General features: G+C 44.7%; 1 protein-coding gene across 1 annotated transcript; it reads left to right on the top strand.

Annotated features, from left to right (window-relative positions):
* The first annotated feature begins 344 nt into the window (after positions 1-344).
* Positions 345-3575, top strand: LOC131251996 (tryptamine hydroxycinnamoyltransferase 1-like). Its single transcript, XM_058252960.1, has 2 exons — positions 345-1637; positions 3402-3575. Exons 1-2 carry the CDS (start codon positions 345-347, stop codon positions 3573-3575), a joined length of 1467 nt encoding a protein of 488 aa, XP_058108943.1.
* Positions 3576-13106: the final 9531 nt, after the last annotated feature.

Below are 13106 nucleotides of genomic sequence, written 5' to 3'. Positions count from 1 at the left end.
GCTTATGAAAATCATAATATATATATATATATATATATATATATATATATATATATATATATATATATATATATATTTGGAACTGACTATATCCGACATTGTAATCAAATGTGTGAAAACGGCTCTATTTAAATCAAAGGGTTGTTGAAGTTTCAGCGTGGACTGTTTCCAAATTTCGGTGGTGTAATCCGATTCGTTTCATTAAATAGGAGATAATGTCGTCCCAGATTTTTCTTTTTAAAAGAAAAAGTAAAGAAAACGTGGGAGAGAGATCCTAAGGCTGACTATAAAATGCAGAGAGTACATCAATGCAAGCATAACAAAGAAAGTCCATCACCCCAAAAATGGAAGTTCATGTATTGAGTTCTACAGTCATTCCCCAAGGCCTGCCTCCCACCGAAAATACCAAAATACCTCTCACTGTCTTCGACAGGCTGGCACCAGGCATGCATATCGCTGTGTTACACGCCTACATGCCGCCGATGCCAACAAACACCGCCTTGAAAGATGGCTTAAAGAAGGCTCTAGAGCTCTTTCCTACTCTAGCGGGCCAGCTCGTAGAGAACGATGATCATTGCCGTCCATATATTTCACTCGGAGACAATGGTGGAGGTGTTCTAGTAGTGGAGACGAATGTGGAATCGGAATTAGTAGATATTTTGCCACTTGAGCCGTCGCCAGAGCTGGTGCGGTTTCACCCTCCAGTCGATGAGGCTCGACACTTACTTCAAGTCCAGCTCAACCGCTTTTCATGCGGCGGCCTAGTGATTGGCTTAACGGCCTACCATCGAGTGGCTGATGGTAAAGCGATTAGCTCATTCTTTATCGCATGGGGAAAGTTGGTTCGTGGCCTCCACATAGACAGCTTTCCGGTCTATGATCAAACCATGCTAATACCCCGGAACCCACCAAGATGTGATCATGACCATTGGGGGATCGATTTTCAGCCACTTCCACAACCACCATCTTCTCTTCCTTCTACTTTTAAATTGAAAAAAGTACACAACATGATGGTCCACTATAGTGGAGAGTTCATATCAAAGATCAAAGCTCAAATGCCACGGAAACATTCTACTTTTGACGTTTTGACAGGCCACCTTTGGAAGAACATAACCAGGGCTCGTGGGCTTGATCCTGATACGCTTACTCAGATCAGGGTGGCCGTGAATGGACGGCCAAGATTGTGGCCAGCCGCACCATCGGAGTACTTTGGCAACATGGTCGTCAACGCCTACCCAAGGGCGCGTGTGAAGGAGCTGACTGAAGGGAGTGTCGCCGATGCGGCGCGATTACTGCATGATGCAGTGGATCGCATCGGGGATGGGTATATCCGGTCGTTGATTGACTTCGGTGCGATCAACGGTGGGGATGTACTGGTGCCCGTTACTGATTTGGAGGGGCCAGCTCTGTGCCCGAACCTGGAAGTTGTTAGCTGGTTAGGGTTTCCTTTTCGGGAAGTGGATTTTGCGGAAGGAGGGAACTTATGTGCTTTTGCACCTACGTGGGTCCCAGTGGAAGGTGTGGTGGTCTTGATGCCTACGTTGCACGGGGTTGGTGATGGTGGTGTGGATGTCTTGCTCACCTTATTTGAAGACCATGGAAAGCTCTTCAGGCAGATCTCCCATTCCTTAGGGGTCGTTTGGCACCTTGGATTGGAGGGGATTGGAGGGGATTAGAGGGGGTTTCAAATGCTTAGCACCGTCCAAACATTGTTCATGTAGATCAGCACCGTTTAAATATTGTCCAGCACCATCCAAACATTGTCCATATTAATCAACGGTTAAAAATCATTAGTTAGTCACTCGGACATGATCTTGTGCTTACGGTCCATCTGAGACTTGGAATTTCATCATTTTTAGGCAAAGCATATATTTTAGCGGGCTTATTACAACTATAGTGTCAAAAATTATATATCTCACTAATTGGGGATATTAAAATTGATTTAGTAATTAAATTCAAACCCCCGTAAATATACCATGTCATGGAGAGCTCTTCACGCAGATCTCCCATTCCTTAGATTAGTTTGTGGGCACGTGGTATATGCGAGATCCTAGCCGCTCATCAGCCTTACCACACTGTCTATATTCCTTGCCTAAAATATCAGGCTAGTCCAATCATTGGGTCTGCCGCACCCGTGCAAAGTAATTGGACGTCTGAGTGCTTTCGTGGATGTGTGGTCTTTGTTATCATCTGATCAGCCCGAATTTTGAGATGGGGCGTTTATCAGTGTGATCATCTACCGTATAAGTGCCTTGGATGTTTTTTTTTGTTTTTTTAATTTTTATAGAAAAAGAAAAAAAGAAGTGCCTTGAATGTTAAACTCGTGTGCTATGTTGTTACGTGTAAGAGAGTGACGAAAGAAATGTGCTTGTTCCAGTTTTTAGCCTGTTGGGAAAATGCTATGGTGTGGTTACTTCTTAGATCGAGTAGTCTATTTTTGCACTCCCCACACATGTGCCAGATCTAGACGGTTCATCTCCTGGGCCTTACAATATATGGGGTTTCACCCAAGAACCATACTGGTTGACTCACTGCAGCCATTGGCTGGAGGACTTGCGAGAGTAAAAATTGATAATTAGAGAAGAAATAAGAAGTCCAAGCAATGGTTGATAGTAAAGGAGAAAAGTTCCTGTAATTGTAGTTAGGATCATCCGATATAAAGACCAGTGTGATTCGGAATATGGACGATCAACCTAATTAGGGCCAAACAAATGATCAGTCTAGATCGTCAACCTGAGTGCCAGACGTGGAAAATGCCCAGCCCCGCACCTTCTCAGGTGAGCAACTGTGAGTACTTCTACACACGTGTCATGGGTAAAAAATCTGATTGGTCCACGTGATGCGGCACCTCGTGAAATACGCTCGCCCAATTTTCAACTCTGATGGACCGTTTGAATTTTGTGCCCATGACTTATGGTACACTTGATCTGAACCGTCAGTCAAGTACTTGGTCCCACGGTTGATGGCTTTAGACCAATAGTCGTATGAATTGCACAACCCCATCCATCAATCCATTGTATGTGGACCATTTGCAGACGTTTCAGACCAATTGCTGCTGTTTGACTAAAATGTCCATTAATTTCTTGAGAGATGAAGTGTTATAACAGGTATCCAATAGCTATCAACAGTTCATTATCTGTCCACCCAGCGCACATTCGCTAGATCAGAGCCATTCATCTGTTGATCTCTACTATGGATTGGGCGTGCCCTAAACATCACACGAGTTTGGTGATCCCGGCCACATATTATATAGTTGGCCTATTAGGAAAATTTACCACCAATGATTAACCTTCAATGGGAAAAGTCTTCCAATCGGTAAGCTAACATCATGTTAATGGTGTGATTCTTAGTGTATGGCCGATCCGCAATAGGAAATATTGATGAACGGCATGGATTTACAGGGGCATGTTTTGGTGATCGAGACCATGGATATAATGGAATTCACACTGCAAGAAAAGGGTCTTTTACCAGCGGTGAAAAGCATGAAATACCGGATAAAAGGTTTCCTCCATAATATTCCTGATTGGATGATGCCGAACGTTGATCAATTGGTTCCAAATAATTCGTTTAAGTAGGTCAAAAAGATTTTTTTTTTAAAATGAGTTCAAATATTTGAAAGTAGATTTGACGGCTAAGAACAGTATTGAAGCATCTGGGGGTGACAATGGGCGAATTTGGCAGCAATTTTGGACTCCCCCTGCCACCAGCCAATGGCTGGTGGTCGGTGCTCTGTGGGCCACCATGATGTATATGTTTCATCCATGCCGTCCATCTATTTTTCTAGATCATTTTATGGTATAAGACCAAAAATGAGGTATATAATCTCAAGTGGACCACATTACAGGAAACAGTGTTGAATGAAGGTTTACCATTAAAAACTTTTTGAGCCCATCAAAGTTTCGGATCAAGCTGATCTTTGTTTTTCCCTTCATCTGGGTCTGCATGACCTAATCAACAGATTGGATGTCAAATAAACAGTACAGTGGGCCTTAGGAGGATTTTAATGGTGGATATCCAATCACTATTGTTTTCCTGTGGTGTCCGTCCACATGAGATTTATATCCCTCTTAGTTTTGGGATTAAGCCATAAAATGATCTATAAAAATGGATGAAACAAATACATCACGGTGGGACCCACATAGCACCGACCATCAGCCACCGGGCTGGTGGCAGGGGAAATAGGCAATCCGTTTCCGGCAATGGGTCTGTTTGACGCGGATTGCCTGCCGACTGCAGAGATTCCTGCAGCAGCAAGCTACGCGGGCCATCATGATGTATTTGTTATATCTACGCCGTACATCGGTTTTTTAAGATCATTTTAGAGAATGCATGTGACAAAAAATAAATCGAGTAAACCACACCACAGGAAATGGTGGAATATCGACACCCGCTGCTGAAACATTCCTAGCACCCACCGTGATGCTTATCTGCCATCTAACCTGTAGATGAGATCAATCGCATCTGGATGAAGGGCATAAACAAATATCGGCTTTATCCAAAACTTGTATGACTCTAGAAGTTTTTAACGGTGACCGTTTAATCCCCACCTCTCCTGTCTGGTAGTGTAGTAAATGTGAGCTTTGTATCTGCCGTTTGTTTGGCTTCTGCCTTGAGATTAGGTGGTAAAATGGATGAATAGCCTGGATATAATACATATCATATCCCATGTAGCTCAGTGGTGCAGGAATTCCTGTACGGGGCTGCAGCCAATCGGCCTCACGTGTGAGGGGAGGCGACTTGCCTGGGCCCCCGCCACACGAAGATCCTGTGGGGGAAAGCTATGTAGGCCCATAGAGATGGGCACTACGTATTAACTCCGTCCATCGGTTTAGCATGACAGCAATAGGCCAGGAGTCCAAAAATCAAGTAGATCCAAAACTCAGGTGGACCACAACACACGACAACTATAGGTCTGAGATCCTTTCAGAAACGTTCGAAGACTTCGTAGCATTTCAGAAGGTTCTAAATATTGGAGGATTAGGCAAATATATTAGCGGATCTAGCCATGAATTGGACCTAAGTTTGGAGAGACAGACACATCAGTCGGATGATCTAGTCCCAACCTTGGGTTCAATCGGAATAAAGGGAATAAGGGAATTAAATGGAAGATCTAGCCGGACCCATTCTAGTGTCCATCTATCCCCTCCAGCACTCCAAACCATTTTGCAGTGAATGGGGAAAATGTAGGAGAGTTTGATCTGGACCATCCAACAGCTCGACCGAAAGTGGAGGAGGTGGGCCACTAGATGAGCGGTTTGGATCTTGGCTCGATTGTCTTCGTTAAAGAAATCTTGACATTCTCGGGTATGATGATGACCAAGTATATATGATTAGTGGGCCACAAATACCTCTCATTGAAATGATCGGTTGTGAGAAGAAGATCCAGGAAGCCTGCAATTTCTAATCCATCTAAAAGATTCTCATATCTAGAAAGCGCGGAGGATCCACATTCAGAAAGGTACACCCAATGAGGGTTTTACTGCCCTAATGAGCTATAAAGGGAGCACACGAAGAAGAGCTTGAGACCCTACGTCAAATACATCTATTTACTTTACATTTATCTTAGCATAGCCTAGCCCAGTTCTAACTTAGATCGGTATTGCTTAGCAGCTTTCACTAAAGTATCTTAGGAGTAGATTAAATTATATCTTCAACCTTAAGTTGTAAATCCATGGTTAATTAAGTTTTAATTTAGCTAATCATACCTGTTGATGCAGAAATCTGGGTAGCCTAATTCCTTGGACCTTCGAATACTTGCACAAAGGGCGGACAAAAGAGACCCTGGCTGCAAAAGGGGACCCTCCGATGCCTAAGTCAGGTATGGAATCTGGGTCTAGTTTGAGTAGGGTTTTAGGCTTTGGATTACGCGTACCTTACACCATTAAGGATGCTCCTCTTTGTAGGAGGTGATTTCCCTATTTGGTAGGGACGCGTTACAATGGGATTCGGATCCCAGGCGTATCGTGTTGATCTCTAGTAATCCGCGGCGGAGATCTCGGGTAGATCCGTGTTGAAATCATCATTCAAAACCCTCGGTTAGGATTTTGGATAAAGTTGGTTGGGGCTAGGTCAAAACTGGCGGAGGCATGTAGTAGGAAGTATTGGTGGGCATTAAGTCGAGTCGAACCGACTTAAGTCCAACTCGATTCGATCCGGTATTATGAAAACCCTAACCCGAACTCGATCCGACTCGGGACTGAGTCCAGCAGGCTTGAATCGATCTGAACCAATTCTTGGGTGGGCTGACTCAAACCGAGTCCGACTCAGTCAGAGAAACTAAGTCGGATCGAGTTGGGTATAATTCGGATCAGCTTGGATGCAACACAGCGGGTTAGGCCGATTAGAGCCATCCATTTTAATTAAAATAATAATAAATAAATAAATACTTGAAAAATTGAGCTCAAGAATGGGATGGGTGGCCATAGCGGTGCTACTGTGCAGACGAGTGGAGGAGAGAGAGAGAGAGGGGCGAAGGAGGAGGAGCTCGAAGTCGGACGGGTGCTGTTCAGTTGTTGTGCAGACGAGTGGAAGAGAGAGAGAGAGAGAGAGAGAGAGAGAGAGAGAGGAGGAGGAGGAGGAGGAGGAGGATCTCGAAGCCGGACGGGTGTTGCCATGCGGACGAGTGGAGGAGAGAGAGAGAGAGAGAGAGAGAGAGAGAGAGAGAGAGAGAGAGAGGAGGAGGATGAGGAGGAGCTCGAAGCTGAATAGGTGGTGTTGTGTGAACGAGTGGATGAAAGAGAGAGAGAGAGAAAGAGAGAGAGGAGGAGGAGGAGGAGGAGGAACTCAAAATTGAACGGGTGTTAGAGTAGGGGACGTCGAGGGTTGGGTGCGGCAGTTGGCTGCTTGGGTTATGGTAGAGATCAGGGGAATGAGTATTTTTTTATTTATTTTGTATACATAGTACTTGATTTCAGTCCGAGTCAGGTTTCAAATCGGATCGAATCCAACCAGATCGAATTTCGGATCGGGTCAAATCGGATTACTACATAACCCAAACTTGACTCGGTCAGGATTCGAATCAGGGTGGGTCTACCTGATCCAAACTCGACCCTGGCATTCGGTTCGGGTCGAGTCGAATCCGACCAAGTCGAACAAGTCGGATTTGCTGGATCGAGTCGTGTCCTACCTAGCTCTAGTAGGAAGCTGAGGTGGATAATCCGAGGTGATTCATACGACTGCCCTGAAGATCGGTTTGTCGACTTGAAATTTTTGGTGAACCATGATCGTTTTTTCCTTCGGTATTAAGCGGATGAACGATTTGCCGACCTGCCTTAAATTGTTGAGACTGAGCTGCCTTCCTGCTTAGCTTAGTGATGGGGCCAAGGTCTTTATTATGGTCAAGCTTGGGCTCCTTTCTTGCTCGAGCTAGGATCTTCAACCTATCTATCATTTAGTATCTTTATGTTGCATGTAGACATTTGATCTGACCTTATTTCATTGGTCAATCTATTTGTTTCCACAACGATACCCATTCATTCACATCATGCTAACCACCCGCATTGAATGTTTGTTCCGATAGGCGACCTAGGTTTTTATCTTTCCTTTTCATTTATTTAGTTGAATAAAACTTTGTCAATTCTAAAGGGCCATACATTTAAATATTAATAAAATCAATATTGTTTAGCCTTTTTTTATTTATGTGTTCATTCTTGTTCCTTTGAGAAATATTGAGCTAAAAATATTGGTGAAAGAAAAAGTGATTAAATCTATAAACTCACATGTATTGTCACAAGGCAAAAAGAATCAATTCGGAAGGGATAACCCATACCTTAATTGTCATGCCCCAAACCCGGAGATCGGACTCACAGGAATCCCGATTGCCGAATCTGGTGTCGACAGCCTCCGTAGTACCCCATTCTCAGCTCCCAGCACTTATACGCTAGATTCCGATCCTAAGATCCTATAAGGAGGATTTTCCAATATACATTTATCTCGTAAGAAGCATAACCACATGTTTACCCAAATCACAAAGGCAACATCATCATCACATATCCACTAATATAAACATTTGAATACAATCCTGAAAGGAAAATACATATGTCAAAATCAAAGCTCTACAAGACCGCTGCATGCTCCATGCTCAACGCTTCTGCAACATAACGCCACCTGCATACATCTATCGTGATAAGCTTATAGAAAGCTTAGTGGGTGGTGAAAGTGTGTCCACAAGGTAAGTGCCAATAAAGCAATATTAGAATAATCAAAGTAAGTGGAAATACTGACAAGCCCATAAATAATGAAATATTAGAAATACTGGTAAGTTCATAAATCATACAATATCAGAGAAATGCGAAAACATGCTGATAAGCCCATAAATACCATCAGCCTTATACAGGCTATGCGATGCAAAAATATAATAAAAACAATATCATAAACTGATGAAGCAATGTAAATTAGTTATGCGATGCGGAGACAATAAGCCAAAAATCAGATGCCGATGGTGCAATACGATATGCGGTGCGAATAAAATGACTAAGTTGGAGTGAAGTCGGGATGATAGTACTTAGTATCGTATGCTATGGGATCCATCATAAGAGACTTCTATCCAAACTAGTCTCATACCTAAATTTGGATGGCCAGACTCAATGTGGTAAACTCCTGATCTCAGGTTAGTCGCGCACCTCAACCGAAATCCTAGCCATTGCGAAGGTACATGTAACAAATAGTTGCACACCATCAGCCCGAGTGGATAGTGAATGAATGAATAAATGAGTATACAACTCCTACTCAATAAGTCCACATACCAGTATGGTTCCTCTCTGGGAAATCACCGGGGTCTATTATACTCCAAACCAAATTGCCGCCTCATTGCTCACAACAAAGTGAGTAGAAGAGACCTCACTATCTGCCTGCCAATATCGGACCCGGTTCATCGATAACTGACTCATTCCTCGAGCTGGTTAAACTCAGCCTAGCTTTATCCTCTCCTCTCGGGCAGGTAAGGGCTCACCCCCTTCTAACAGACCACGACACAGTGGGAGACGCGGCTTAACGGTATACGGCCCTCATGCGCTCATGCATCTACTTGGGCTAGACGTTGGAGTAATCTCTGAAACAAAGAGGGTTTAAGAACTTTCATTCAGGGATATCTATAGTACCCCATATAGAACAGATTTTTGGTATCCCATCTAGCCATCCATGATTATGCCTTTGGAGGCTTCGACCCTGATGTCGTTAGGGCGTAAGGTAATCATAATCACACAATGCGAGATATATGAGTTACACAGTCCAATCATGCATCAATCCTGCGCATACCGTGTGGTCATGTGGGACAACTCCACCTATTAGGGAGTTCTATGAACAACCTGCTCTATGATATAAGCAATGGCTAACCATAAACATGCAGATGATGCGTATGGGCATGTATCATAATGCTATATTGTCACAAACTCATAATCGGTATCAATAACCGGCATTGATAATCGGCCTATACAATCGGCCTCGACGATCGGAATCAGAATCGAAATTGACCTCGACAATCGAAATCGGAATCGGCCTCGACAATTTGACTTGGCCTCAACAATCGGAATCGGCCTCGACAATCAGCTCTACAACTGGAATTGGCCTCGATAATTTGACTTGGCCTCGACAATCGGAATCAAAATCGGCCTCGACAATCGGAATCGGAATCGGCCTCAACAAATCGGAATCAGCCTCCACAATCGGACTCGGCCTCCACAAATCGGAATCGGTCTCGACAAATGAAATCGGCCTCAACAATCAGAATCGGCCTCGACAAATCGGAATCGACCTCCACAATCAGAATCAGCCTCAATAAATCAAAATCGGCCTTGACAATCGAAATCTACTTAACGGAATCAGCCTCGACAATCGGAATCAGCCTCGTCAATCGAAATCAGCCTCGTCAAATCGGAATCGGCCTTGACAATTGAAATCGACCTCGACAAATGGAATCGACTTCGACAAATTGGAATCGACATCCACAATCGGAATCGACCTCCATAATCGGAATCAGCTTCAATAAATTAGAATCGGCCTCGACAATCGGAATCGACCTAACAAATCAGAATCGGCCTCTACAACACAATCGGAATCGGCCTTGACAAATCAGAATCGGCCTCGATAATCAAAATTGACCTAACAAATGGAATCGACCTCTACAAATAAGAATCGGCCTCGACAAACGGAATCGGCCTCGATAATTGAAATTGGCCCTAACAAACGGAATCGGCCTCGATAAACGGAATCGGCGAGAATAAGCCTAACAAGGCCTAAGGGAATGTCACAATGTGGACATTCAACCATCATTGTCCATCAATGTGGACATCTAACCAACATTGCTCCAAAGGAGTGGCCCACATAAGGGATTCATACACAACGTAACGGCCACACGTACATCACATTGGGCCTTATTCATGCGCCTCTCATATATCGCGTTGAGCTTGATACAAGAGCCTCAAACGTATCACAATGGGCCATGCCTATGGGCCTCGAATATATCACAATGGGCCTTGTCCATGGGCCTTGAATACATCACAATGGGCCTTGCCCATGGGCCTCGAATACATCATAATGGGCCTTGCCCATGGGCCTTGAATACACCACAATGGGCCTTGCCCATGGGCCTCCAACCTATCACAACAGGCCTCATCATATGGGCCGTAAATGCATCACCATGGGCCTCATACGTGGGCCTCATATACAACAAGTGGGTCGCACCAATGGGTCGCACCAATGGGCCTCATATACACAACAGGTGGGCCCTGCTCATGGGCCTCAAATACATAACATGTGGGCCCTACACATGGGTCTCATATGCATCAAATGGGCCACACATACATCACAATGGGCCTCATCATATGAGCCGGAAATACATAATAGGTGAGCCGCATCCACGACCTCAGATTCAAGCGGTTGGGCCCTACACATGGCCCTCAAATATACATTATGATGGGCCTCATGGATGGGCCGCACCATGGGCCTTAAGTGGACTTGGACCACACCAAAAATCATTTCAATAGTTGTAGGTGTAATATGTGTGTCACTGTACACTATCATTCCATGGGGCACATGGCCCACTAATGATGATCGGCACTGTCCAAACATTGTCCAGGTAAATTAGCACCATCCAAGCACTTCCCATGTAAATCAGCACCATCTAAACATTGCCTATGTAAGTCTGCACCATCCAAACATTGGACAGCACCGTCCAAACATTGTCCAGCTCCGTCCATATCATCTGGACGGTGTGGATGAAATAAATACATCATAGTGGGCTCCACACAGCATAGCTGCGTCACCACAACAGTTATATAGCTAGTGCGTGTGGCAGACGACCAATCCATATCACATAAGGTGAATCCCACATGAGGCCCACCACAATATAATATAATAATATAAATTATAATATATATATATATATATTATGTTATAATATGATAGATATATAGTATGAAAGGCATCCAGGCCCAACTAACGTCCAGAGATGGACGGACGACCGAGATGAAGATATGCAGGTGTGCAAGGTCGCCCCATCCCACACGTGTGGGGTGGTCCACGTCCTATACGGACAGCTGTGTAGAACACATATAATGGTGGATCCCACAAAGCTGGACGTCGTGGAATAAAACACATACAGCTCGGTGTGGATGGAAAACAGATGGACGGCATTGATAAACACATGCATGTGGGGTCCACACGTGCGTGGGTCCCACAGCTGCTCTGCAGCATGGATGAATCACATATATCATGAGTGGGGTCCACAGGACTGTCCAACCTATCCAGCATCGTCCAGATGGTTTGGATGGTGTGAATGAAACAAATACATCATTGTGTGGCCCAACAAGGTCGTCCAACCTGTCCAGCACCGTCCAGATGATCTGGATGGTGTGGATAAAACAAATACATCATTGTGTGACCCAACAACAGGTGGGCGGTTGGGATCCAACACATACACTCACATGGGACCCACTGAACTTGCTGACGACAGTTAACAGATGGGTCCCACCATCTGGACGGTTTAGATATAACACATGTATCACATAGGACCCACAAAACTTACTGACATCAGTCAACCGGTTGGGGTCCCACTGTTGAATGGTTGGGATGCAACACATGCATCATGGTGGGCTCCACGGTGATGGATGGCATGGATATGTCACATGCATCGGGTGGGTCGTACATCAAGAGGGAGAGGGAAAGAGAGAGAGAAAGAAAGAGGGAGAGACGATCATAAGAGGGGAGGGGCCCCGCCACTATGGGCCCTCCCTATACATGCATACATCAAGATGGGTCCCACATATGTGGGCCCTCAAATCACAAAATCAACAAATAAAAGAACCCACCATTCGATCTTCTTGGTCCGATGGAATCCCTAGCTCCTCAGCTTCGACTTTGATGGAGGATGATGAAGTTTGGAGGGTTAGGATGAAAGATGTGGGGGTAAGAAGATGGGCCACACCAAGCTCTTCTCATAGAGAGCTTAGACGGTTACTTGAAAATGGAGAATGGGTAGAGAAGAGAGAGAGAGGGTTGTAAGGAGAGAGAGGGATGGGTGAGTGAGTGATGGAGTGATGGGGAGTGAGTGATGTGTACTTGACATGTAAGGGTGTGTAAGAGAGAGAGTTGACTTTGGGGTTGCTCTTGTACTTGACATGAGGTGATTGATGTGCACTTGATTGATGGGACATGTTGTAGAGATTCTCTTGGGTTTTGCAACTCGTGGTGTTTTCGTCGATCTGAACGCGGGCCTACATCTCCTGCCCTGGGTATCGCCTTGGCGCGCTAGAGCAGCGTCGAAACCACAACGATGGCGCGGTCGCAAGGGTATAAGTCTCAGGTCGTGTCAACTCTGGAATACGGGGTATGATTCAGGATAGCATGCAAACGATGATTACAGGTCGCGGGTTGCCAAAATTCGACCGGAAAGACCGCGGGAGCCTACGGAACAGTACGGTCTAGGATACGGGTCTTACATTAATTCTCAAAAATGTCCTAAATGAGAAGTGCAATTAGAGGTTGAGAAGATAACTGGATCTTATGTCCACTTTATAATCTATTTGTCCTAACGTGGGGGAACACCAGGGATTTAGTCAAACCTTGAGTCGAGTAGACTAGTATGCCTGCACATCTTACCCACATACGGA

The sequence above is a fragment of the Magnolia sinica genome, chromosome 7 (genome assembly GCF_029962835.1).
Source record: "Magnolia sinica isolate HGM2019 chromosome 7, MsV1, whole genome shotgun sequence".
NCBI classification, from domain to species: Eukaryota; Viridiplantae; Streptophyta; class Magnoliopsida; order Magnoliales; family Magnoliaceae; genus Magnolia; species Magnolia sinica.
The sequence above is the reverse complement of the archived record's forward strand: the minus strand, read 5'-3'. Positions and strand labels throughout refer to the sequence as shown.